We start from the raw sequence: 24,628 nt of genomic DNA, 5'->3' as shown, positions 1-24,628 counted from the left end.
AAGACTTCTTACATTTCCCCCTTTCTTCGGAAATGTTATGAATGTGGTGATCTCCCCGCCTCTGCTGTTTGTTCATTAAAATTCCCCGCCAAACTCGTTCTCCTTGTGACCCCATACAGTTCCCCAAAAGACTTAAACTTTCCCTAAACTTTCCTCGTAAGACTCCCCCCAGACAGCGCTCTGAAAGACTTTTAACTTTCCCATGGCTGTGCTGCGTTAGCCTGTTCCCCAGACAGTTCCCCAAAAGACTTGAACTTTTCCAAAACTGCATCTCGTTCCCTAGACAATTCCCCGCGTAGAATTTGAATTTCCCGCCCAGACATTTCCCCGTGTTTGAAATCACCATTCCGATTCCCGTCGTCTGGCCACTCTACTGACCCTGTCTCGATCGCACTTATCGATAGTGGGTCCAGCATTGCCATCGTTGTTGCCGTTATCGTAATCGTTTCCGTTGTCTTAAGTTGCCTCCGTGTGACCGTTTCTTGAGAAATCCAGTATTTTTTTGTACCCATCGATCGCAACTATCGATCGACCGCCTATCGCCTGGCGCCCCCGTCCCTAATTTCCTCACGGCCTCGTTGTTTTGAAAAAACTGGTAAGTAAACTTGCTGATGATAGTTTTCCTTTAATTAACGACTTTTTTCTTTACAGCGACACCATGACCATGATGCCCCTGATGCCCCTGACATGTCTCGGGGTGCTGACCCTGGACCGCGTGCCCCGGGAGACCCTTGCGGCGGCAAGTGACCCCCCTCGCCCTACGCCTGCGGCAGCCTCGTGTTTTCTGCCGGCCCGCGTGCTTGGCCCGCGATTCCCCCCCTCACCACCCCCGTTCCGCGATCGGCTGCTGCGGCGGACCACTCTTTTTTTTCCTGTGTTGTGCCTTGTTGTGATCCCCTGGCCAAAAAAAATAACTGCTGGGTTCAAATGCTGTTATCTGTTTATTGGGCCTTAAACACCCGCACCCGTCGCCCTGCTACCTTGACTCGGTAGCGCTCGGGCTCAGCGGCGGTGGGCGCCGCCACTCGATGGCTTCGATGGCCTCTCGCATCCTGGCCTCCTCTGCTGCCTCCTCGGGCGCGGGCCACGTCCACGTGACCGTCTGCTGATGCCACCGCCGCCCTTCCACCACGATGGTCCGCAGTGCTTGCGCGACCTGCGCTTGTGGCAGGTGCCACTCCTGCTGCCTCGGCGGCGACAATGGTGGTGGTGATGGTGAGTGTGGCAGCGGTGACGGCGATCGTGGTGGCGGCGGTGGTGGTGGCGTCGGCGAACGTGGTGGCGGTAGCGGCGGCTGCGTTACCGGCGGCGGCCGCGCTGCCGACGGCGGCTGCGCTGCTGGTGGCGACAGCGGCGGCTGTCGATATCAACTGCCCCTGCTGCCCCTGCGGCGGCTGTGGCTGCTCCTGCGGCTGCCCCTGCGGCTGCCCCTGCGGCGGCCCCTGCGGCGGCTGTCGCTGCTCCTGCGGCTGCCCCTGCGGCGGCCGCGGCGGCTCCCACAGTGCGGCCTCCTCGGCCTCTGCTGCCACGCGGCGACTGCTGCACTCCTCGCCGCCCGCCGGGCCTCCCATTGGCGGACAGTGACCGCCCGCGCCTCCAATATACGAGCCCACTCTTTGGGCTCGCCCGACGGTGGTATCTGCCCTAGGCAGATCCTCCCTCGCCGCTCGCCGCGCCACGTCGTCCTCGTCCGAGGACACCTCGGGACTGACGGTCTCCGTCCCCTCCTCCTCCTCCTCACTCGCGTCCTCTGGCCCACTCTCATCGGAAGAGATGGCGACGACCTCTGCGATCTCCGTCGCGTCTGCGCCTGGGTCCTCCTCCTCGGACGGCAGCTCCACGTCCGAGATCTCCCCGCCTCGCTGACCGGTGACGGGGATCGCGACACCAGGGGGGACGCCAGAAGCTGGAGAACGTAATCGGAGTCCCGTCTCCACTTCGCCACTGGCTGTTCCCTGGCGCGCTCCGCCCTCACCTCGTGTTCCACTCGCGATTGGGTGTTGCTCTTACGTGCGCTCATGATGGTTATCTTTTTTGGAAACCTGCACCATGCAGCGCCGTCGCTGACGAAACCTCGGTTCTTCCGCGTATCCTCGGTTCCGTTATTCGCGGAGACGTGTACTGGTAACGGGACTCGCTCTCCGCTCTGTGTCCGTGTAACGTTTAAAAGTAACGGTGCCCTCCGTGTACACGCCTCCTACGCAACCCGTGCATGTGTGTGTTTAGCCGGTAACGGTGCCTACGGCTTTTTAAACCCTCCCTGTCCCGCTCTCGCGCTCCTGACGTGTGTGCCTGTGTGTGTGTGCTTCACCGTTAATTTCGATACTGTGTATCGTCCTCCCCCTTTCTTCGGTTAGGGTACAGTGCTCCTCCGATACGCCGGATTTGTTGAGACTGCCCCTCTTTGCTTTGGGGTTTTAACTGGCTTATGTGTGTTTTCCTTCCTTTGCCCGTGTGTTCGTGCCGCAGGTTGCAAATAACCGGAGAATCGAAATTAATTATTTTAAACGGTCCCTCGTATCTGGGGGCCAGTTTCGCCGCGAATCCTTCTGCCGCCTTGGATAGATGGTGCTCCTTGGCCCATACCGTGTCTCCAATCTGTGGTTTCCAAGGGCGCCTTCGGAGATTGTAGTGGCGCGCTTGATCCTGCGCCACCTTCTCCATGTTCCGTCTGACCAGCTCGAAGATTTCGTTTATTTTTTTCGCATTCTCCGACGGGGTCTGGGTTTCCCTTCCTGTGCCGGTGGTTTCTTCATCAAACAACGCGCTCGGTAACTTGGTCTCTCTACCCTGCGTGACGAATGCCGGCGAATACCATGTGGACTCGGCTACACTATTGTTCACGGCCAGCTGCAATTCTGGCCATTTCTCATCCCACGCTCTCTGGTCTTGTCCGGCAAACTGGGCGATCATTGTTCTTACAGTTCTATTGGCCCTCTCCGTGGGATTTTCTTGTGGTGTGTACGGGGCTGTGAACTGGTGCCGCACTCCCAACTCTGTCAGGAACCGCTTGAACGCCCTGCTCGTGAACTGCACCCCGTTATCGGTGATTAAGACCTTCGGCACGCCGTACCTTGAGACAATCCTTTCCCGGATTGCCTTTTCCAGCGTCTCCGTGGTAGCCCTACGCATTGGCACTTCGAGAACTAGTAGCATCGGGTTCCCGTGTTTCGACCGAGGAAGCGGCCCAACGAAATCGGCGCATACTGTGGCCCAGGGCTCTTCTGGGATCTGTGTGAGCATTTTTCCGGCTGCCTGGAGCTGACTGGGCTTGTACCTGAGGCAGCTCTCACAGTTCCGCACGTGCTTCCTAATGTCGCGGTGCATGCCCGGCCAATAATACCTCGCTGCCACCCTCGCGATCGTCTTCCGGCTGCCCATGTGTCCGGCCGTCGGCGTATCGTGGTTCTCAACCATGACTTGCTGCCTTGACCCGTTTGGTACGCATAGCTTCCATGCGACCACATCCTCGTTGCCTGCTCTGTGAGGAATGTGCCGGTACAGCCGGTCGGCCTCCACTAAATAGTCCGGATATTTTTGGGGGTTCTTGCCCCTTATGTCCTGTAGTATGCTCATATATAGGGTACACACTGTACCGCTTATATCACTGTAACATTGTAGCATTTGTTTATGTCCGAATATTCCCAACACTTCAAGTGCAAAGCAATTCGACCCACACAACAATGTTATGCACATCCTAAATGCTGAGTCGGCATGTCTGCATGCGCGGCCGACCATTCGGTTACCATGTGAGCATAACACTCTCTCTCTCATGCGCGGCCGCTGCTTGCGCCGCCTAAATACACTTACGTATACATTAACATATATATTGAGATACATAAGCGTTGGCCGCGGCGCTGCTCGTGCAGCTATATGAATTGTAAGCCAAGCCAACATTAGTCTTAAGTGAGCATTCTAAAAATGAGTCCCGATCTAAACGGACGAAATAATAAAGCCCAATATATATATTAACATTACAGTGCACTCTTTTCCTGTTTTTATAAAATCAAGTCTAACATACATACAACCAACGTTACATGGCGACCGTGACATGTGCGCGAGTAGGAAGTGAGACTGTTTAATTTTTGTCTCTGCGCGCTGTGCGTAAATCGGCGAGTTTGGCTAATTAGGGCCAGTGCTTAACAAGTGTGGCCGTCCAATGTGGACGATGCAAGCCGATCCCTAATCCTCGGCTGACCAAAAGGTTCTCCAGAGCCGCCCTCGAAAATCGTCAATCAAAATCTCCAGCCAGATAAAAAAAAAAAAAAAAATAAAAACAGTAATTAGTCTGTGCGATGAACAGCACCGGCGCCGCCTGAGCCCAAAAGGCCCGGACTACAAAAAAAAAAACAACAAACAACAAAATCAACAAAAAAAAAAAAAAGGAAAAAAAAAATTGACCAGGACATGTGTGGAAGGAATGGCAAATCCTTCTGCACCAACGATGGAAACTGAAGTATGGTAGGCAGACCGCCGACTACACCAACGAAGGAAGCATATGAGTGCGGAAGGCAGTCCGTCCTCTGCACCGACGTGGGAGGCACCTGCTCCTGCTGAGCAAAGGGACGCACCAACATTACAAGAGGCCCTCGAATTGTGTCCCAACGATGGACCTCGCCCCCTCACAATAGCTGAGTACAGGGCACGACAGGAGTCCAGCAAACCCATCCACAAAAGAAAAAGGAGTGGAAAAAGGGTAAAACTCCTGCAACAGAGACGATTATTGAAGGACTACAGGAAAATAGCAACAACCCCACAGGAGAAGGAAACACATGAACAAAATATCAAAGAACTGGACAGAATACTTTGTAAACGAGCAAAGTAACGCAACAAGGGCTGCATTTATGCCAATGCCTAAGTTGTCTTTAATTATAAACTTCTAAACCCGAGCCGATGTGCAAAAGCGCTGCTCGAAAAACACTAACCACTGTTAGGCTATATACTAACAACATATAACTGATATTGGTTTATATAAAGCAAAATATTGTAAATCAGTTATATGAATATTAACACAAAATTTTTTTTTTCTTCCAATTTTCAATATTAATAAAATGAAATTTATGCGATTATGCCACAAGACAATAATTTAATCAATCAGATTTGAATAACTTAATTCCTAAATTTTTGTTTGATGACGCTATTTTTCTGCGTGCTCCTCAGACTTTAAAAGCTAGACAGAAATATTTACGTATATCCACATAAAATCTCTTCATATGAATGAATAACAATAGAATACATAATTCTCTGATGAATATCATATTAATTATAATAATACCGATATATTAGAAGTGCATCTACCCAAAATGGGAATCGTAGACGTTAAGTCAGTGGACTCCACTGCTAACGTTATTAATAAAGTAGAACCAAACAATATTGACCTATATTGGGTACATGTACTCTTAATAATAATCATTGTCATCTTGAGTGCAAATTTATTACCAAAATATACAAATTGCACAATAAATGTTTAAAGAAGAAGTATTTAAGTAGAGCACACGATCTAGATAAGATATAAAAAAAAAAAAGAAAATTTTCTTTTTCAAAAGATTAGAGTGTTCAATTTAATACCCCCCTATAAAAAAAATTTTTTTTTTTAATTATTTTTGTTTAAATTATGGCATTTAACACGATAGAATTGGATAGCTGTCTTGAGGAAATAACTACTAAAGATCCAGAATTTAGAATGCGTGCATTAAATATTCTCCATTGCCATAAAAACTTCATTACAATCACTGAATTCGAATATATATATATATATTTATATGGAAAAGTACAATTTGGAATTTAGCCTTTTGTTTGCTTACAATAAAAAATAAAGGGTTTAATCCTAAATACTTTGCCATACGTCTCAGTAAAAGAGATCGTGGATTACCATTCTATACTCGGTGAAACCACGGTCCTCATGGTAAAATTACATAGATAATATTGCCATGGAATGGAACGATTTGTATGCGAAATTGAACAAAATAAAAACAGAGTTCGATAAATCCTACAAATCCCTTAATCAAAACAGACCAATTCAAGGAAGCACAATAAAAAACCACGCAGAAATAGTAGTAAATTGTTTTAACGAGGCGCGCATATTAATACATGGGTAACGGGGAAAATTAAATGACGACCATTGGTCAAGGGTATCAAAATTTTTGCAAAGGCTCAGAGAAAACCTAATATTAATAAAAGAAAAATTCAATTTGGATATCTCTGTACCTACCATTCTTATAACCGCAATAACAGTTGAAACCGATGAAGAATCAACATTGGAAGAGTCAACTGGTTTAGATCAAACGGAGCAAGAAAATTTTAACGCGGAAATAAATAATCTTACTATCCCAGCCGTTTTATTATCAAACAGATTCAGAATCAGACTCAAGCGCAAACATAACTAAGAACAATAACTTCGAAATGGCGCAAACTAATATCGACTTCATTAACACTGCATAAAAGCTTATACCAGTTTTCGATGGTAAAGCAGAAAACTTAACCAGTTTCATTGATGCATTGCATATTATAGAGTCAATAAAAGGCGAACACGAAAGCCTAGCCGTCTCTATAATAAAGACAAAACTAAAGGGCGTAGCAAGAAATCTAATTGGAAACGAAACAACGGTAGGTGAAGTAATTGCCAAGTTAAAAAGCAACGTCAAAGGCGAAACTGTAGAGGTATTGTCAGCAAAGCTAATTAACCTACAGCAACGAAATAAAACTGCTAATCAATACACATCAGAAATTGAGCAGATGACGAAAGCTTTAGAAAGTGCATACATAACAGACGGCTTAACACTAGAACTAGCAAGAAGTTATTCCACACAGCACGCAGTAAAAGCAATGACTAAAAACTGCACGATTGATAAGGTAAAACTTATCATGTAAGCCGGCAACTTCAACACAATGAACGAAGCAGTTTCAAAATTCGTAAACAGCTGCACAGAAGCAACTGGACAACCAAATTCGGTCCTCTACTACAACAATTATACACCGCGCGGCGGAAACCGCGGACGTGGAAGTTATAGAGGTAATTTTCGTGGTCGTGGTAACAATTATGGTTACTACAACAATATCAACCAAAACAATGGTCGCGGCAACTACAGAGGAAACTCAAGGGGCCGTGGCAACTCGAGCAGAGGCTACAATAACAACAATACAAGCAATGTGAGAGTAGCCAATGACACCTCGGGAAACTCCGAACCCCCTTTAAATGTTCAACAGTAGAAAAAGTAACGGTCCATACTATTAATCGCAGTCAGAATATATTCGTCTCATTCACCCATGTGACTACTGGAAAAGAACTTGTCTTTTTGGTAGACACAGGTGCCGAAATCTCTATAGTAAAAGAAAATTCAGATATATTTCAAAACCTACAAAATAATAACATAATAGATATACGGGGAATAAGCCAAGAAATTACTAAATCCAAAGGCTTAACATCAATTGAAATACAGACTACCAAGTACATAATTCCACACGATTTTCATATCGTAGACTTACACTTAGCCGTCCCTTGTGATGGCATTTTAGGAATTGATTTTATTAAAAAATACAACTGTCAATTAGATTTTCAGCCATCTGAAGATTGGCTTATAATAAGACCAAACAATTTAAAATTTCCAATTTATGTTCCAATAGAATACAGTTCTGGCAATAACTCAATTCTTCTGCCAGCAAGATCACAAGTCATTAGAAAAATAAAATTAAATTCAAAAGAGGACAGTGTATTAATTCCAACTCAAGAAATTGAGCAAGGAATTTATATAGCAAGTACAATAGCTACAACACAAAATGCCTTCATAAGACTACTGAATACAACAAGCGAAGATAAAGTGGTCAGTGCAGACAATTTAAAATTTGAATCACTATTGAACTATGAAGTAGTTGAAGGAAACAAAGAAAATAGAGAAAAGTCTGTATTATCCCAATTGTCAGAAAATTTTCCCCACATATTCGGATTAGAATCCGAACCAATTAGCACAAATAATTTCTACAAACAAAAACTGAGATTGAAAGATGATGAACCCGTTTACATAAAAAAATAGAAGCCCACATGGTCAGGTGAACGAAATTCAAAAGCAAGTCGGAAACTAATCACCGACGGGATAGTCGAACCTTCAGTATCGGAATACAATAGCCCATTATTGCTCGTCCCTAAAAAATCAGCTCCAGGTTCCGAAGAAAAAAAGTGGCGATTAGTAATTGACTATCGTCAGATTAATAAAAAATTATTGACCGATAAATTTCCACTCCCTAGAATTGATGATATTTTAGACCAACTAGGTCGAGCAAAATACTTTTCATGTCTTGATTTAATTTCAGGATTTCATCAAATAGAACTTGAAAAAAGCTCAAGGGACATAACTTCCTTTTCAACGAACAATGGCTCGTATCGATTCACACGATTACCTTTTGGCTTAAAAATAGCGCCAAATTCATTTCAGAGAATGATGACTATTGCATTCTCTGGACTTGAACCTTCACAAGCATTCCTTTATATGGATGACTTAATAGTTATAGGTTGTTCCGAAAAACATATGCTTAAAAACTTAACAGACGTTTTTGAGAAATGTAGGAAATACAACCTAAAGTTACATCCACAAAAATGTTCATTCTTTATGCATGAGGTGACTTTTCTAGGTCATAAGTGCACAGATAAAGGAATACTTCCAGATGACAAGAAATATGACGTCATACTGAATTATCCAGTCCCACACGATGCAGACAGCGCAAGACGTTTTGTAGCATTCTGCAATTACTACAGAAGATTCATAAAAAATTTCGCCGATTATTCACGGCACATAACACGATTATGTAAAAACAATATTCCTTTGAATGGACATCTGAATGCCAAAACGCATTCGAATATTTAAAAACAAAACTTATTGAACCTACTTGGCTACAATATCCAGATTTTAGTAAAGAATTTTGTATAATTACTGATGCAAGTAAGCAAGCATGTGGAGCGGTTTTAACTCAAAACCATAACGGACTCCAACTCCCCATTGCATATGCATCAAGAGCTTTTACCAAGGGAGAAAGTAATAAGTGTACTACCGAGCAGGAACTAGCTGCAATACATTGGGCAATATTACATTTTCGACCATACATTTATGGCAACATTTCATTATCAAAACCGATCACAGACCGTTAACATACTTGTTCTCAATGACTAACCCAAGTTCCAAACTGACACGTATGAGGCTAGAATTAGAAGAATACAACTTCACCGTTGAATATTTAAAGGGAAAAGACAATTACGTAGCTGATGCGTTATCAAGAATAACCATCAAAGAACTACAAAATATAACCGGAAATATACATAAAGTCACTACAAGAAATCAAAGTAGAAAAGAAATAGACTTGCCTAGGCAATCTATGGAAAAAGCTTCAAAGCCCAACGTATACGGAGTCATAAACAATGACGAAGTACGTAAAGTAGAATAAAATATGCTATGTTTATTTAAACATGGGAAAAAAGTTACTGCAAGATATGATGTTAGCGATTTATATACCAATGGAGTCCTTGACTTAGGTCAGTTTTTCCAAAGGCTTGAGAAGCAAGCCGGTATACATCAAATCAGCCAACTCAAAGTGGCACCGTGGGAAAATATCTTTGAATACGTTTCAATAGATAATTTCAAGGAAATGGGCAATAAAACATTAAAATCATTGAGAGTAGCGCTACTCAACCCGGTGACCCTAATAAATTCTGAAAAAGAAAAAGAAGCAATTATGTCTACATACCATGATGAACCAATTCAAGGAGGTCATACTGGCATTTCTAAAACCTTGGCCAAGGTCAAAAGACATTACTTTTGGAAAGGAATGTCTCGATATATTACAGAGTACGTACGAAAATGTCTAAAATGTCAAAAAGCGAAAATAATCACGCATACGAAGACACCATTAACAATTACGGAAACACCACAAACAGCTTTTGACAGGGTAATCGTGGACACGATCGGTCCACTACCTAAGTCTGAACAAGGGAATTCGAAGATTTTGTTCTGAAGTACGGTCCAATGAAGACGTTCATTACGGTCATGGGAACAGAATATAAAAATTCAATAATTGAAGATTTATGTAAAAATTTAAATATCAAAAACATAAATTCTACTGCACACCATCACCAGACTGTCGGAACAGTGGAGCGAAGCCACAGAACACTTAACGAGTTCATACGTTCATACATCTCAGTTGATAAAACAGATTGGGATGTATGGCTACAATACTTCGTATACTGCTTTAACACAACACCCTCTATGGCACATAATTATTGTCCATATGAACTAGTTTTTGGGAAAACTCCAAACTTATCAAAACATTTCAATAGCATAGATAGAATAGAACCATTATATAATATAGAAGATTATGCTAAGGAATCTAAATTTAGATTAGAACAGGCATATAAAAGAGCCAGAATAATGCTAGAAACTAATAAACAAAAACAAAAAGATAGATACGACAAAAATAGTATAGACTTTGAATTAAAAATAGGAGTCCAGGTTTTATTAAAAAATGAAACTGGCCATAAGCTAGACTTTAAATATTCAGGACCATATATAGTAAAGAAGATAGAATAATATAACTATTTTAAATGCAAAAAATAAAACACAGACAGTTCATAAAGATAGATTAAAAATTTTTATAGATGGCCATTCATAAGAAAAAAAAAAGAAATAAAATAACATAAAAATTTTCTCTTAAAAAAAAAACAAAAAAAAAATTTTATTACTTTACTATAATAAAAATATAGGAATACAAATACACAATACATTTTATAATAAATAATAAGAAATAGTCGCATAAATTTTCAAAGTTTCAACTTCACTAAGTTTTCCAATATTTACTATGTTAAACAAAAAAAATAATAATAATAACAAAAAAAAAAGTTTACTAATTTGCTAATTTTTATAAACATACATATATATATATACCTAAGACAATAAATAATAAAATAACTCCATAGATTACGTTATTTTTCAAAAGGAGGGAGATGTAGTATGCTCATATATAGGGTACACACTGTACCGCTTATATCACTGTAACATTGTAGCATTTGTTTATGTCCGAATATTCCCAGCACTTCAAGTGCAAAGCAATTCGACCCACACAACAATGTTATGCACATCCTAAATGCTGAGTCGGCATGTCTGCATGCGCGGCCGGCCATTCGGTTACCATGTGAGCATAACACTCTCTCTCTCATGCGCGGCCGCTGCTTGCGCCGCCTAAATACACTTACGTGTACATTAACATATATATTGAGATACATAAGCGTTGGCCGCGGCGCTGCTCGTGCAGCTATATGAATTGTAAGCCAAGCCAAAATTAGTCTTAAGTGAGCATTCTAAAAATGAGTCCCGATCTAAACGGACGAAATAATAAAGCCCAATATATATATTAACATTACAGTGCACTCTTTTCTTGTGTTTATAAAATCAAGTCTAACATACATACAACCAACGTTACAGTCCCTTATCCAGCTACATTCGGCTTGTTCTGCTGACTGACCAGGTGACTTCGCTTTCAACCTTCGGCAGGTTTCGGGTAAGGGCTGCCGCGACAGTGCGTCCGCCACAATATTCAGCTGGCCTTTCCTGTATGTTATTTCGAAGTCGTATTGCTGGATCTCCAGTGCCCACCGCGCGATTCTTCCGGTTGGGCTCTCGATGCTATTCAACCACTTCAAGGCCATGTGATCTGTTATCACTTTGAAGTGGTAACCCTCCAGGTTTAGCTTTAATTTCCTTATGGCCCACACGATTGCTAAACATTCCTATTCAGTGGCGGAGTAACTTTTTTCCGACCCGTTTAGGGTCCGACTGGAATAGGATATCACCCGCTCACCCTGGTCGGAATTTTGAGTGAGAATGGCGCCCAGCCCATAATCGCTGGCATCGGTCTGCAGCACAAACGGCTTTGTAAAATCCGGGCATGCCAAAATTGGGTCGGCGACCAATCTTGCCTTGACAGCTTCAAAGGCCTGCTGGTGGTCGTCGGTCCATTCCCATTTGACACCCTTTCGGAGAAGGGCGTTCAGCGGATGCACTAGCGTGGCAAAATCTGGCACAAAACGCCTGTACCACGACGCCACTCCCAAGTACTGCCGTAGTTCTTTGACATTTGCCGGTGGTTTTAGCAATGCTATCGCTGATACCTTTTCCGGATCCGTCCCGATGCCCTGGTCTGTAATGCGATGCCCTAAGTATTGAAGTTCCTTCCTGAAGAATTTACACTTATCCGCGTTTACTTTCAGGTTTGCCGCTCGCAGTCTTCTGAATACTTCCTTTAGGTTCCGCATGTGCTCCTCTAGTGTCCGTCCGATGACGATTATATCATCCTGATACGCGAAAGCGTGCGGCATCATTTCAGGTCCAATTACCTGGTCCAACGCCCGCTGGAATGTTGCTGATGCCGAGTGTAAACCGAAAGGCATAACTTTCCAACGGTATTTGCCTCCAACGGTATTTGCCAGTACCCGTCCTTTAAGTCGAGGCTGCTAATATATTTAGCTTCTCGGAGTTGGTCCAGGATGTAGTTGATCATCGGCATTGGATATGCATCCTTCACGGATTTTGCGTTGATCTGCCTGAAATCCACACAGAGCCTCCATTTCCCGGTCTTCTTTCTCACCATGACTATTGGTGAGCTGTATGGACTCCTTGACGGTTCGATGCATCCCTTTTCAAGTAGCTCGTCTACTTTGGCGTTGATCTCGCCTTGCATTTTTGGATTCTTCGGATAGTACCGCTGTTTGACCGGCTGATCGTCCTTCATGGTGATCCTGTGTACTGCCACGTTTGACGTGCCTTGCAGATTTTCCAGGCTCTCCAACTCGGTCTTTAAAAACTGGTCCACATCCTTCTCCGAAAATTCCTTCGCGGCTTCCACGACTGCTACCGACAGTTTTTCCTCTAGCCAGCCTCGGTGTCTGTCCCTCGCCGGTATCATCACTCTGTGACCTGCGCATTTCACCTCGGCTCCGATTTTGGTGAGGAAGTTCCATCCTAGCACCAGTTCGTCAATCAATCCTGGGAGGATCAGCAGCTCCATTGACACTTTTCTTGTGCCAAGTCCGATTTGAATTTCTAACTGCGATTTTACGTCTCCGCATCTACCGTCCGCCATCCTAACTTGCCTCTTTGTGGGTCCAACCTTTCCTGCCGCCTGCAGCCTGTCCGCCAGCTCTTTGCTGATGAAACTCGCTGTCGCGCCGGTGTCCACCGTGGCCTTAACGTTCGCGTCACCTATGAGCACTGTGGCGGACAGTTGCATTTCTTCCGCCTTCAGGTCGCCCATTATTTTTGAGAGGCAGCACCTTACGATCCCTGGCCGCCCCTCGGAGGCTGGGATCGTTGCGCGTTTACCGAACAGCACTCCACCGTTCGGACGCCTATCTTTCCGCATCGCCAGCAGAATGTGAGTCGCCGGTTCCGGCACTCCTTCGTCCAATGGGCCTCGCCCCCGCATCTGCGACACGCGTTGGCCGGATTCTGTATAAATCCACTGCGATCGGCTGGTGGTCCGTGTTCCTGCGGCGTATGCCTCCGTGGCGCCTCCGTGTCCTCCTGGCACCGCCTACACACCGCACCCTGCTCTGCCCTTGGCCTTGGCACTGGGCGGTTCTGTGTCCTCTGGGAGTGGTTTTCCATTTCAAACTTCTCCCGTTGCTCCTCCAGCTCCTCGAACTCGTCTGCCAGCGCCATCAGGGTGTCCAGGTGCCGACACTCGTACGGCCGGATAAACATTCGGAGGGCCGGCGTGCTGTTCTCCTTTATCCTGTTCAGGACTTCTTTGGCAGACATACCCAGGGGCCGCATCATCGTCTGCATGTCCACCATGTAATCTTTAAATTTTTCCCCGTATGTCTGCCTCCGCTGCCTGACCTGGTCCGCTAGCTTCTCCATGTAGCCTCGAGGAAGGAGATATCCTTGGAAGCTGAATATGAAGTCTCCCCAGTTGTCACACTGCCGGTTGTTGGCTATGAACCACTTTAGGGCTCTGCCCTGCAGCAGCTCCGGCATTGCTCGTGGGATCTGGTTTATATCCAGACCATAGGTCACGGCTGACCACTCCACCTGCTCCAGGAACTCCAGTGGCTTGCCGTTGCCGTCATACCGAAAGTTCCACTCTCGGACTTGCTTGGCCACCTTGGCGTAGTCCTGCGGATGTGGCCGTACACTTTCTTTCCTCTCGCGGCTGCCTTCTCGCTGCCTGCCGTCGCTTGCCATGCTCTGAATATCCAGGCTTGCTATAAGGCCTTCGGCATCTGCGGCTGTTAGTTTGAATTTTGGCATCGGCAGCTTCCGGAATTTGACCTCCAGACCTGCCACTAACTCTGCCACTACCGGGTCCCATGTTATGCGGTCAACCGTCTCTGCCAGGGTCTTCCTCATCGCCTCTACCGAGCCCTCGAGTTCTATTCCCAGAACATTGCTCACCTCGGCGAAGTCCTCCTTCCTGAGATTATAAATCCAGGACATTCCCATCTTTGATCTTTTGTTCTCTTGGTCAGGGCAATCACTCATGGGCGCCAGATGTAACGACCTGATTTCTATGTATTCTCGCTTGCTACGTTAACGGGCGGCTAGCTCAGAGAGGTTATGGGTTCGTTCCACCAAATTTATATTGGGTGATTGCCTTTGACCAAAGAATAACGCCAGAGTTCTGTTGGGCTCGTAACTGTCTTTATTCGTCTCCTTCTACAAGCCTCGCGGCTCTTCAGCTGCTGCTGCTCCTCGTCGTCGTCCTCTGCGGCGTCGCTCCTCGTCGCTGTCCTTCGCGGCGTCGCTCCTCGTCGTCGACTGCTTGCTGGTATCTGACTCGTGACGGCTCCTTCGAGACTCTGGATGTTATGCGAACCTCACTGGCGGGACCGGCAAGGTGTTTCGCCTAGCAGGTAGAACAAGGTTCAGCCTTTTCGCCTAGCCACCTTTGTCGCAGGCTCCCTAAGTTGGTCCGGATTGTGTCGGAAAGATGTATCGCCTAGCAGGTTGAACTAGGTTCGACCTCTTCGCCCAGCCACCTTAATCGCAGACTCCACGCAAGGACTCCCTGAGCTCGATTTAACCACGACCTAGCACCCGTTGGATCAGTCGTTCGGCGTCTCGACTTTGCGATCTTGATCCTGGTCCTCGGCACTTGATTAACTTGCTACTGGTCTCGCGTACACGCACTCGCTTTGATTCTCGCACTATTACTCCCCCTGTGCTGCGCTTGCGCCGCCTTTTATAGCCTGTGATGGTCCCGTTATTTCCCTTTTCCAGCTCGCGTGATCGGGTCCAAGGTCCACTGCCGCACCGTTACTTGCCGTGTGAGGGTCCAATTTCCAGCGTGGTACCGTTAATTCACGGTGTCTCCGCTTTGACCGGGCCCGGCAGCTCTCCTGCATCGGAATTTGTGACCGGGCCCGGCAGCTCTCCTGCATCGGAATTTGTGGGGAGTTTTAAGACTCCTCACAACAAGCTAGAGGACTGCCAGAAATTCTGCTCTTTTGTTGTCAGAACGACAAAAGTCTATTTCGGTTCGTCCGCGATCTGTACAGACGTATGCGCTAACAGAACAGGGGTCGGCGTGCACACTACTGGAGATTACTCAGAAAGAAACGGAGTCAAAGGGAGTGACGTTAAGAATGTGGGCACAGGAAAACGCTCGAGCGACCATTATCATTGGGATAGACAACGCAAAGCCAGGCGTGCCTTTAGCTGTAAAGGAATCCAAGAGTGCCGGCGTGATAGCCCCAAAATCACGTCTCGGATGGTAACGCTATGGTAGAGGAAATGATTGTAGCCATGAGAGTCAAAGGTAGATGCAAATTTGCGATTGCAATCAATAGACGATAAGGTAAAGGCAAGTCTTACACTCGAAGTTTATGATAGAATAGAATTCTAAAGATATGGCGATGCGAAGACTTTAATTTTTGGAATCTCGTAGCAAGACGGGAGGATCAAGTAGCGCACCAATTTCTCTGGAGAAATGGAGGCCAGAAAAAGGAACCCGACAGGTATACCAAACAAGTTATGAGATTTTGTGCCAGGAGTTCACCAACTTGTTTATCTATGATTGATTGCATTGCCGGGTTTCGAGGGTAATACCTCTGGTTGATTGTGTGGTTATGCTTCATCAAGATTTTTAGGTTGGCAATGTGACTGACTCCCTTGATTTGGCTCATCACGTCCAATTCCGTTTTAAAGGTTTCTTGGATCTCTTCCTCTGTTAAATACTCTGTAGATAGTGATCCGATGCCATGTGACTTGTGCTTTTATTCTTGCGTTGGTTTCTCTTGTTCTGTTTGATATACCACAGCAATTATCACTGTTCTAAAAATCTACTCCCAGTAGCAGGTCTCCGATCACCTCGTCCCGAGATGTGTTGGACTTTTCGGCTTGTACCGTCTGTAAGGTGTAATAGCTATTATGTTGGCTAGTTCTCTGCAGATGAAACTCCGTGTGGCAGTGAATTGTATGAGTTCCACCCTGTCCGCATACCCAGCAGTACAGTCTTGGTTGACTTTTGCACCCCAGTGCCCTGCTTTGCACCTTGAGCATCTATTATTCATGTCGAACGTACATGTAATGCCTCTGTTTAGTGCTTGTGGTGGCTCTTGGGGCCTCCACTGGTTTCTTGGTGGTCTCCAGTGAATTCCAGGTGGTTTCCCCAGTGCGCTTTCGGCGCTTGTTGTGTTCTCTGCTGTGTTGTGTGTTCCTGAGATTGGAGGGCCTCGAATTCCTCGGCTAATCGGAGGTAGTCCGCTAGTGTTCGACATTATCCACGTTTAGCATACCCTTTGAACTTTACTCGACTGTTAGCGTAGTGAGTATATTGCTTCCCTGGCTCATCCTCACCATGGTGGTCCGCTGGCCTGTAGTACTCCAGGAATTCTTTTCTGAATGTACTCCATGATGGCATTGAGGTTGGGAGGGTGTGCAAAGCCTTTGAGTAGTATTACCATGGCTCCCGCTACGTGATCGAGTTCTAACCCGTAAGCCTCGGCTAGTTCCTCCGTTATACTTGTGAACTCTGACGGGTCGTCAGTGCCGCCACTTTATTCCCGTCGGTCCTTGTGGGATTGGGTATCAGTTGTGTACGGTACTTGCAGGCATTTTTAGTTTTCCGCCTTAATGTGTTGCACTGTGTCCGTTTCCTCGATAGTGGCTTTGGGTTGATTCCCTATTCCGAGGTTACAGTCAATTGTCTTTCATTTGCTGTTTCGGGAGGCGGAATAGCTCGCCGTGGCCAGGGTTCGAGACAGAAATTTATTTTCCCAATAAAGAATTCTATAGAGAAAGAACCCTATAGAGAATACTTACATTTTGGATAAAACTATAAAACGGTAATTTCGATGGTTGGATGTCTCTGAGGCGTCGGCGCTGCGGAAGTGCAAGGCTACGTATTACGTGTCGCAACGGTGCTGCGGAAAGACCGAGTTGTGTAACTTGTAGGAAAGAGGAGTGACTTATCTTTCTAAGATTTTCAGAGAAGTAAGTAATCCTTTTCCCAGCCTTGGGGACGTGAACGACTTTTACTTCTAGCCACTTTTGTATTAGCCACCTATGTATTGAAGAAGTAAGCCGATAGAATGTTACTAAGCCAAGACGCCTTGGTGGTGCGTTCTTGGCGATAAATGTTGCAGATAAATAAATTGGTCTGTTGTATGTAATCGAAAAGAAACTCACTCCTATCGTTTGTGTCTGTACTACCCAATTACGTTTGGTGTGCTTTGGCATTCCTTTCTAGGATGAGTTCTTTGGAGGCCCCATGGTTATGGTCTAGGTAGAAAGATGATATGGTGTGGTGTGTATTTTTGTTTAGCTACAATCTGACCGTTGTGAGAAAGCTGAACTGAGGAAGATGAGAAGCATTTATGCGTGATTTGATAAGAGTACAGGTTTATCCCTACCGCTGTAGTAGGATAAGCTAGTTTTTATGCGATATCCACAAACCTCTATGTAAACTCAGTATAACTATAATTTATACTTTACACTTAGTCCGATAAGGTACGATACTATTCTATGTACGTTATACAAAGATGTTTGAGTGTTGTCAGATGTTTTCAGGTTATCAAGCTGGCAACGCTAAACCAATGTCAAGTGTTGATATTAAACGCAGCCAACTTCACAAAGCAGATGCTAGGAACGACATGAAGAGAAAGGCAGTTACGAACAAGAATTGAGAGAGACAGGTTCAGCGTGTAGTAAGAAGAAAGTTAATAAAGACAATTATCGGAAGTGGTCCTGACCCATAAATTGGTTTAATTAACGCATAGTAGTTCGCAGTCAGCCAGTTGAAAGAGTGGCTATCTGATCTAAACTTGTCAAGCAAGTGGCAACAAGTCCGAGCTCGCAGCACGTCGCAGTTGCGTCGACAAGGACTTACGAGGAATTTGCCTGGGAGTCCCACAAACTAAATACAATGATTTACTCCAAGAGGAAACTCTGGTGGATGATTCCTCTGCTAAAGGATCTCGTACTGGTAAAACACGTGGTTTGGCATCGCCGAAGGTGTGATGACGTTACAACAAGTACAAGAACATCGTCGCAAGTACCATTACCATTGTTACCAGTTAGGTGGCGAAAGCCCAAATCAAGCAGTAGAAGGCGATTTGGTCACTAAAGTTAAACATGACAAGATCGTTAATAGCGATAATGGCATGAGTGCTAACAACATAAGTCTGACAAAACCTATTCAAAGCAGTGTTGAGCAACGACAAATGCCAATTGTACGGATGTGAGATGTCTAACTTGTAGCTCGTTTTTGCCAAAGAAATTTTTATGGATTATGATGGTTTATCAAAAATGTACAATCTAGTTGCAGCGTACGTCAAAATTCTAATTGTGTCCAAACTAATAGGCAATGCACGGTTGCATGCAAACAAAACGCGCGTAATGTATTCGGCAGATAATCATTTCGAACAGCTGAATTAAGCTTTCGAAGACAGAAAAAAAGAAGCACTGCGCAGATTCGAGAATTTGAAGTGGCAAACTATCGATAAATTCTTGTTTATTTCGAAAATAAAACCATGCTGGCAAACAACATCAATATTGATTCCGACGAATTGGCTGTTCAGATCGTCGAAGGAATACCAGCACAGAATTTGGCGAGATTAAGCTCGCATCCAGTGTTTGGAAGAAACCATGCAAAATTTTTCGTGTATTTGCTGGTATCCGTTTGAGCATGACAAAATAATCTATTAAAAAAAAACGGATGCACATGGTGTTGAAAAGGAAGGATTTCGGACTTTAATGCAAACGGATACAGCGCCAAAAACTGTTGTAAAAAGAGTTTCCCTAAGAATTTTCAGACTAAATCACTACTTCCTGCTTCTGTAATAAAAATTGTTTTCCTTGGCCTGGTGTTTTTTTTCCTCTTTTTTTTACCCGTTACTGGTGAAGTAATGAGGTATATTTTAATCATTGAAAAGTATATAGCCGGTAGAAGGAACCGTTACCGACCCAATATATATAATATATAATATTTATTTTCTTGTTAAATAGCATTAGTCGAGTCGATCTAGCCATGTCTGTCTGTCTGTCTGTATGAACTTCAAGATCTCGGAAACTATCATTTAAAAGCTAGAGATTTGGGATGACTTTCAGATTCTAGAAACTTCTTCTTTTGTAAAAATTCCGTTTAAAATGGATTTTTTATATTTCAATGAGCTCATTTTTATGGAACTCTGGTCTTTACAGTATGTCTATGAAAGGTTGAGAATGGAATATTACATATATAGTAGAGTAGATAGAGACGCGGCAAAGCCCATGATAAATCGGCTTTAGTGTCTAGATTATCCATCTCTTCTTCCGTTTGCGGGGTTTGTCTCGACTCCCTTATCTGGTATAACAAATCCTTTAAATTCCACTTTATCTTTAAAAAACTAACACTTTTCTAATTGTCCCTTAATATCAGTATCAAAATTTTCTCAAAATTTTTAGAATGAGATTCCTCGTCCGGGCTGAAAACAATTATTATCGATATAAATGTAAAAAAATTTTCCCAGATGGCGCATCCAAACGGTTGCTTGTGAACTTTTATTTTCAAAAAAATTAAATGGATCCTGCTCTTGAGCGCTAATACAGAAATCATTGTGTTTTTTTCTTTTTTAAGGTTTTAGTGCCATTGATAGCTTCGAGTAGATTGGCGAGTCGGTATTTCCAGGTTTTCAAACTTTAATCAATGGTGTAGTTCTGTGAGTAAATTGTCTGCTTCCTTTGTACCATAATTCCATGAACCACATTTTATTTAGTAATAGCGAGAGTTGTTTGTAGACTGCTAGGTGGAATTCTTCTACAGATTAATGAGGACCCTGGATCTCTTCTTATTTGGTATTCAAGGGTATCTTCGGTTTTTTTGCGTAATGCAGAAATGAAACTCCAATTTAATAGGATATTGTAAGATTCAAATGCAGGGTCTGCATTGCCCGTAATTTTGTTGCGTAATATAATATGTGTAAAATTCCGAAATATTTTGCAGTGACCACAGTGTATTCATTGGTTTTTTTCCTGTTAACTCCTTTATTCGAAGAACTGAATTCTGATGGATTACGATGTCTGGTATCCTATCTTAACCTTTGATATAAGCTCGAGACTAACGTTTTCCTGATTTCGGGACATGTGCGAAATCAAATCATGTTGCAAGAAAAAAAGGAAAACTTTGTAGTCTGACTACAGCCACCACTCAGTGGCTCGCTTTCCCAAAACTCGTTGCAAAAGTCAAATTTTGTTTTGTTGAATTTTGGAAAACTTTTAATACACTTCTTTTAAAAATTTATCAAACTAATCAAAAACCAAAATTTTATAATTTACAATCGCTGTTTAATACAATTTTTCCAAATTTGAAGAAAGGTATAAAAACGTGATTAGTAGCAAAATCATAATAAAGTTTCTCAAAAAGTTAATAAGCGAACATTTTTTTTGTCTGTATTAAACGCTTCTATTATTTAAAAAAATTTGTTGAATATTTTTAAAAATATTTTTTTCTTATTTTTGAATGTAAAAATTCCATATTTCGCCAAGCCACAGACTATTCTAAAAAAAAGGATATATAAACAACTAACCAACAAAAAAAACCATTGCTTTTTGAAACACACGCATAGACGTTATCATTATTCAAACATCTTTAATTGTGGGCAATAAGAACATTTAAGCCCTGGTTTTTTCCAGCGCAACTGCAAAAGACCCTCCACATTATCTTACCTGGTTAATAAATACTTCTTTTCAAATTTACTAGACAAAGAAGTCGGCCCAGAAACAAACACCCGAGTACTGACAAGTCTAGAAGTTGAACCACCTTGGTGCGAATCATACAAGATGCTAAAATATTCGTGAGCAGAGGAACTCTCAAAGAAAATCATCGCCCCTCTACTATGGGTCACAGTAGACAATTAGCTGATACTACTCCTATAAAGAGGGGGCTTTAAGGTACACGCATATGACGAAGTAATTCTAATACAAGGTAGTTCTAATAAAGGTAAACTCTGCAACTTAAAAGAAACAAACACTCTCAGGAGGAGCGCAGGGTTGTGGACTAAGGGTAAACCCAGATAAAAGGGAACTGCTACTATTCACCAGAAAGTACAATTTACAAGAACTAGCCCCACCCAATCTACACCATAATTGCTAGCCTTCCTTCTGTATGGGGTCGCTGAACTCAGCATTAGTGATTTCGCACGACCCCCATTGATGCCCTAGCTATCATTCTAAACCTTGAGTCCCTGGGCCTCCTTGATAAGATAAGCGCTTTACGTGGTTAGCAGGACCAACGGGTCACTCTACCATTTAATATACGTTTAACAACTTATCCAGCACAATTGACGATGTCACTCCCTTCTTAAACTTCTCGAAACTGTACTAGGTTTTCATACCATTACGTACCGATTGGGCCAACCTGCCTCACAATGTAGAGAAGGTACGGATGGTTCTTAACTAAGCAAACAGGCAAAAGGTAGAGATAGACATCAAATTCTAATTTCGTCTACCAGACCACTATGCAATACAGGACGCCATGACCCTTCTAGATCTAAAACTTTTTCTTAACAAAGACAGTCAAGTCTTAGTAAGATGGCTAATCATCTGGGAACATAACTTACATGGGTGCAATGTCACCGGGACATTTCAGGGGACGACTACCAATATCCTTCCCAAGAAGGCCACCTTGGGCATGTCTAGCAGATGGAACTCCAAAATGACTTGGCCTACATGCAATCCTAATAGAACAAGGGCATGACTTGCCGTAGCTGCAAACATAACCTTAACCGCATAACCTTAACAGATTCAAGCAGCTACGTTTTAGGAGGTTAAACTTCCTACCCCAGCCATGCACAACTTAACCAAAAACCTATCAAAACGATTAATTAACAATTCCACAGCCTTTTCATAGTTCACATATGATAGCTCTAACGAAATTAAGGTTTCCATAAAGCATGCAATGTTTCAATAAATAATTAAGGTTTTAAAGTATAAAATATTCAACTAATTTTAACTACAAATTTGCAACAGAGTGTGAAAGAAAACAAAATTTCATAAGAACTAACTTTTACTTACACTTGGATTACATCACGAACTCGACACCAGTGACGCTCACGCATGCATGGGTTCTTTAAAGCTGTAACCAATGGTAAGGTCCGCCGAAAACTGTCCAAACTTTTGGTGGTCACATCAAGCATCTCCCAATGACGATCATAAAATTTCTTGTTTAAAGTACTAAATTCTTTATATAAGCTTAAGGCAGTATCTTCCATTTCATTAATATTAATCTTCCAAAAATTAGCTTTTTTCCAACCTTCCCAGTTTGTTTGCCAATCAACTATTAGCTGCCATATGTTTTGTACAATACGTACTTCAGAGTCCAGCTTCCGAAGATCAACACTTTCTGGTTGATTAAAATTAAAAACTGCAAGATCACGCATTAGGCTTTCTTCAAATTTAAAGCAATCTTCGACTTTAAGTGCTATAATTTTAAGAAATTTAAGGGCAATTTTGGGATTTCTGAAAGAAAAAGAGATTTGAATCACAAAAAGTAAGTCTAGAATTGTCGACCACTCCGACAACTGAACCCAGTACTGTTGATAGATGTCAAGCGAAGAATATAGTTTTAGCTCAATAGCGTCCGCATTCATACTTACAGGTTGAGCTTTGCTATTGGTCCTGATTAAGCCTAAAAATGTCCTGTATAAAGGATTATTTTTATTATTAATGTTAATTCAAAAAAAAAAGTATGAAATACTTTATTAATTTACGAATTTATTTAAAATAACACAGTTTTTGATAACCTAATTTTTCAACCAAAAGTGAGATGAAACTATAAAGTTCATTTTAATATTTTATAAATAACGTTATGCCATGTTTATAAAAATAATATTAATAATAACATAAAACTAAAAGTAAAATTTAAAAAACTAGACTAGAAAGTGTATTTTGCATGATTTTTAAAAACTAATATATCTAACGGAGAAGGAGTATTTTCATGGTCCGCCATTTCGATTGCGCAGTAAGTCCCGATCGCGCCAAGAGCCCAAATCCAACTGACCACCCTTAAAATACCAGAGCTCATCTTCTTGCAACTTCTTGCTCTCCTGTTCTCTTTAAGAGATCTGGCAATGCCGTCGCGCTACGAGTAGAGCAGGAATTCCTAGAATCCATGTTTTACCAGGAACCAATGTCTTACCAGGAACCAGCTACTTATGCTAAGCGACAACCAAATCTGAGCGCCAAATAACTTTAGCGTTCATCGAATTCAAATACTTCTGAGAACTGCGACACGGCCCTTCTGACCTGCACACGTCCTCGTGTATGCGCAGGATCATGGTGCAGTCGTATACACATATGCTCCCGCCACGCGTTCACACAGAATCGTCTCACACAATTGTTCTCGCCAAGCATCCTCGTAGGATTTACACATACGCTCCCGACAAGCATCCCCATAGGATCATGGTACATATGCTCGCACACAGTGTTCCGTATCTAATATCAAAGTGTGATACAAATATACGAACTTAGTATAAGCGTCTATAATAACTCTTTTTGGTCATTCTTGCCACTCAATTTCCCTGTAATATCGATATGCAGAATATGCCAAGGTATATCTACTTTCGGAATCGGATGGAGTTCTGCCTGTACTTTACCTTTAGAGCCTTTTGATATTTTGCATGTAATGCAATTTTCTACGAAAACGCCTAACATATTTTGACTTGTGGGCAAACCAATAGTGCGCATAAACTTTATCTAATGTCTACTCCCAACCCAAGTGCATTACAGCTTCGTGTAAGCTCTGGGTATTACGGGCAGACAACGAGTTCTTCCGTTGCGTTGGATTTTTCGATGAAGCATACCTTTTCTCAACTCATAAGTTTTTAGTAAATCTTCCTCTAATTTGCCGTTACGTAGCTTTTCGATTATTTCACAAACTTTTGGATCTCGCTGTTGTTCGGCGAGTAGCCAGTTGTCGGAGACCTCGGTTAAATTTATGCGCTTCTCGAATACCTTTTCTTATTGGGAATATTTTTCGACGGGTAGAAGATTCCAAGACAGAAAATCAGCATGAGCCATTCTCTCCCCTTTCCTATACTCAATACGAAACTGAAAAGCCTGCAAGTACCCCCCACCACCGGTGTACCCTCGGCGTCAATGTGGTCTTGGAACGA

General features: G+C 43.1%; 1 protein-coding gene across 1 annotated transcript; it reads right to left on the bottom strand.

Annotated features, from left to right (window-relative positions):
• Positions 1-941: 941 nt before the first annotated feature.
• LOC128265524 (uncharacterized) lies at positions 942-13,347 on the bottom strand. The gene is made up of 4 exons (XM_053001592.1): positions 12,784-13,347; positions 12,439-12,753; positions 1,501-1,835; positions 942-1,335 (listed from the first exon to the last, which is right to left on the bottom strand). The coding sequence occupies exons 1-4, from the start codon at positions 13,288-13,290 to the stop codon at positions 942-944; spliced, it is 1,551 nt and encodes a 516-aa protein (XP_052857552.1). The 5' UTR covers positions 13,291-13,347.
• Between the last annotated feature and the right edge of the window lie 11,281 nt (positions 13,348-24,628).

This window comes from Drosophila gunungcola, unplaced genomic scaffold (genome assembly GCF_025200985.1).
Source record: "Drosophila gunungcola strain Sukarami unplaced genomic scaffold, Dgunungcola_SK_2 000128F, whole genome shotgun sequence".
NCBI lineage: Eukaryota > Metazoa > Arthropoda > Insecta > Diptera > Drosophilidae > Drosophila > Drosophila gunungcola.
This window is presented reverse-complemented; position numbering and strand designations above follow the sequence as displayed.

Bases quoted from the DNA above. Each gene is read 5' to 3' on its own strand.
- LOC128265524 (XM_053001592.1), bottom strand. From the start codon at position 13,290: ATGGGCGACCTGAAGGCGGAAGAAATGCAACTGTCCGCCACAGTGCTC. The intron at 12,754-12,783 runs GTACACAGGATC...AAGGACGATCAG, and splicing joins AAGGCACGTCAAACGTGGCA to CCGGTCAAACAGCGGTACTA. The intron at 1,336-1,500 runs GTGGGAGCCGCC...CGCCACCAGCAG, and splicing joins GAGGCCGAGGAGGCCGCACT to CGCAGCCGCCGTCGGCAGCG.